The sequence below is a fragment of the Nestor notabilis genome, unplaced genomic scaffold (assembly GCF_000696875.1).
Source record: "Nestor notabilis isolate BGI_N333 unplaced genomic scaffold, ASM69687v1 scaffold18508, whole genome shotgun sequence".
Lineage (NCBI taxonomy): Eukaryota > Metazoa > Chordata > Aves > Psittaciformes > Psittacidae > Nestor > Nestor notabilis.
Window position 1 is genome coordinate 771 of NW_009939804.1, and position 3,458 is coordinate 4,228.

Consider the following 3,458-nt stretch of genomic DNA (forward strand, 5'->3'; position numbering starts at 1 on the left):
TGAGGAGGGCTGGGGAAGGATCTAACCCCTCTGTTTGCTGCCTGGAGGCAGCCCTTCAAGCCTGGAGGGGGGAAAAAGGGGGTTGAGCATCATCCTTGCTTTCCTGCAGGCTCCATGGACACAGAGAGGAAGGATGCCTTTAGGGCTACTCTGTGCTCTCAGCAGCTATTTGAGGCCAGGATCTACCCACAGGTTTTTAGGGACAGGTCTCCCACAGCTGCCCCTTCCACAGAACCAGGTCAGCACGTCCCTGCACAAAGTGCCTGCGCTATGGCAGGAGGAAATGGCCCACACAAACATACACACACGATGCTGGAGGGGAGGAGGGAGCCCTCTGGGCGTTGCTGCTCGGGCTCCGCGCTCCTCCCTCTCTATGTCTGTCTGTCCATCTGCACACCCGCGGGGCCCCTCCAGCATCCATCGGAAGCCAAAGCCATCCGGGTAGTGGCTTGGTCTGCAGCCTGGCGCTGGAGAGGGGACAGAAGAGGGAGAGGTCACATCACAGATACCCCACACTGACCTGCCCGCACACCTCTGCAGCTGATTCCCCATCGTGGTGGTCCCAGCACCTCCGGGCTGCCCCTCGGGCAGTGGAGACAGTGCAGGAAGTGAGGTCCAGCGGCGGGCAGCGAGCACTGTGTCGGTGGTGTCCTGCCCAAAGCAGCACGGTGAGCACAGCACGGAGGAGGCCAGCGGGGCCGACATGGCCAGTGTCATCCTGGAGAGCATCTTCCTGAAGCGCTCGCAGCAGAAGAAGAAGACATCTCCCCTCAACTTCAAGAAGCGCCTGTTCCTGTTGACAGAGAGCAAGCTGTCCTACTACGAGTATGACTTTGAGCGGGGGGTGAGTCGGCAGCCACAGGGGTCACCAGTCATCCCTTTGCTAGCCCAAGGGGTGGTTGGACAGGGATGGTGGTTGGCTTGAGCCTCCCTTGGTGATCATTCAAACCAAGCCTCTGTCTTGCAGCGCCGGGGCAGCAAGAAGGGCTCGGTGGACATTGAGAAGATCACCTGTGTGGAGACAGTGGTGCCCGAGCACAACCCTCCCCCTGAGCGGCAGGGTCTGGTGAGGAGGGTCCCCACTTGTGTCTCCTCACTAAGGAAGCAGGGTGGGAATGGGGGGAATGGCGGACAGCCCTGCTTGGCATGGGGGGCTCTGCACCCATAAGCCCATACTAGGGGTCTGGCTTGATGCAGGGCAGGAGGATGCCAAAGGCTGTGGGTCCCATGGGAGATGCCAGCAGCTGAGCAGCATGTCTCTGCCTCTCTCTTCCAGAGAAAAGGAGAGGACTGCAACAACATGGAGCAGATCTCCATCATCGAACGGTTCCCCTACCCCTTCCAGGTGAGTCCCCTCTGCCTGGCTGCAGAAGAGGACCAGAGGGGGACCTGGGGCCAAACCCAGTGTCACTGCCCCCATGTCAGGTGTCACTCACCCATTTGGGGACACCCTGCTGCAGTCAGTGCTGCATGGGGCATGCAGGTGAGCCACTGAGAGCCCCAGGGAGTTGGGCAGTTCTATTTGAGGGGGCTGCTTAGATGCAAACCAGCTTCTGAGCTCTGCTGTGCCCCTTTCGGCCCCATGGCCCATGCTGGAGGGATGCTGCCCGCTCAGCTCCCAGCCCAGCTGCCCGCCCCTTCTGGACACACTGAAAGTCAGAGAAGGAAGTGGAAAGTCTCGGGGGAAGGGGCTTATTTATAACTTCTCTGTCACGGTCCCATGAGCAGCGTGCGGGGCCGGCACACACGGCACAGCTTGTGCTCTGCCATAAGCCTCGGCTCCCCCCATCCTCCCTGGAGACCCCCGGTGGGTGCTGAGGTGTGTGGTCCTGCAGGTGGTATATGACGAAGGGCCCCTCTACGTCTTCTCCCCGACAGAGGAGCTGCGCAGACGCTGGAACCATCAGCTGAAGAGCGGGGAGTGCGGGGCTCTGCAGCCCCCCCCAAGGCAAACACAAGCCATGAGCTGTGCGTGTGGTGTGACCCAGAGCAGCAGGTTTCCGGGGCTTCTTATCTCGTGGTTCCGCTGTGCCAGGGCTGAAGTAGAGCGATCAGGAACTTCTCCCGTGACCAGAGCACTCATAAGAACATATCCCACATCCACTCCTTGACATCCCTGAGCTGCTTCTGCCTGGGGACGTGGGCACTCGCCTCTGCCACGCTCTGACTTCTGCCCCACCATAGCCACTGCGGCTGAGGCTTCTTACCCTCTCACAAGCCTGCTCCAAATGAGCTCAAGCAGGCTCAGAAGTTATTGAGGGCAAAAGGAAACAGCAGATGTGGGCACGCAGCTGTACTGGCATGGAAGGCGAGGGTAGAGCTCCCAGGGCTTTAGAAACAAAAGCCTGCTGGAAGCCAGGGAGCATCTTTCCCAACCTTCCGAGCTTTGCTGAGTTAACACTTTGCTACATGGGGTGCTACCTGCTTGAGCCGAGTGCTGCAGCAGCACTGCTGGGGTGCTGAAAGCTGGCCAGAGTCTCCCAGCACGCTGCAGAGAGCTCTCTCTGCTCCCTGAATGCAGGTGATCAGCCCTGTTAAATCCTTTCACCCTCTGCTGTGCTGCTGATACGCAGCCACACATGGCCCCACTGAGGGTTTACCTCAACTCACTGCTCATGTTTTGGTGCTGGAGCTGCCTGTGTGTGTCTCTTGGTGTGTGTGCATCTCTGTGGCTTTGTGCTGGTGGGTGATTAGCTGCTTGAATTGACACAGGGAAGTTTGCCCCAGTGAGGGGGAAGCAGCATAGGCTGATAACGGGGAAGTCAGTTACTACACGAGAGCCCTGCAGCTCTTCCCCGCAGGCAGCAGCCCTCTCCCACTTCCCTGCTGCAGCAGGGGGGGTGCCTGGGCAGCTGAAGCCAGTGTGAAATCCACAGGGAAAAAGGGAGAAAAAAATGCATGTCTTCTAGTGCCAGGATGCCCTCATCCTTCTCTGTACCCACAGAGCTGCTGTGGGCCAGCACTGTTCTCTCAGGGTGTTTCAGTTGTCCCTCTAGCTTGGGGAGAAGCACAAGGAAGGTGGTTGTCCCCTAGCAAAGGAGCAGTGTCCCAGCAAGGGAAGTCTCTGAGCAGGCAGGCACAGCACTGGCCTCCCTCCCCACTTCTGACAATCAAGGGTTCCAAAGAGCTGCAAACCTCAGCAGCGCGGGGGATGCTGGACATTCTGGTGCAGGAGCAATGAGCTGAGGTGAATGCGCAGTGGGGCCACGTGTGGCTGTGATCAGTAGCACAGCAGAGGGTGGAATGATTCAACAGGGCTGAATCTGCACTGAGGGAGCAGAGCTCTGTGCAGTGTGCTGGGGACACAGCCCCGGGTCACACACATCTCCCTTCTCTGCCACAGTGATCCGGTACAACAGCGACCTGGTACAGAAGTATCACCCCTGCTTCTGGATCGACGGCCAGTACCTGTGCTGCTCCCAGACAGCCAAGAATGCCATGGGCTGCCAGATCCTGGA

General features: G+C 59.1%; 1 protein-coding gene across 1 annotated transcript in view; it reads left to right on the forward strand.

Moving 5' to 3' along the window:
- Window positions 1-703: 703 nt before the first annotated feature.
- BTK (Bruton agammaglobulinemia tyrosine kinase) overlaps window positions 704-3,458 on the forward strand; it is a gene marked incomplete at its 3' end in the record, with an annotated part of 7,347 nt that continues 4,592 nt past the window's right edge. Inside the window, exons 1-5 of the mRNA XM_010020059.1 lie at window positions 704-844; window positions 968-1,066; window positions 1,277-1,345; window positions 1,836-1,916; window positions 3,343-3,458. The exon at window positions 3,343-3,458 is cut by the window's right edge and continues 5 nt beyond it. Of these exons, the coding sequence (XP_010018361.1) occupies window positions 704-844; window positions 968-1,066; window positions 1,277-1,345; window positions 1,836-1,916; window positions 3,343-3,458 (506 nt within the window). The remainder of the gene's footprint in view (window positions 845-967; window positions 1,067-1,276; window positions 1,346-1,835; window positions 1,917-3,342) is intronic.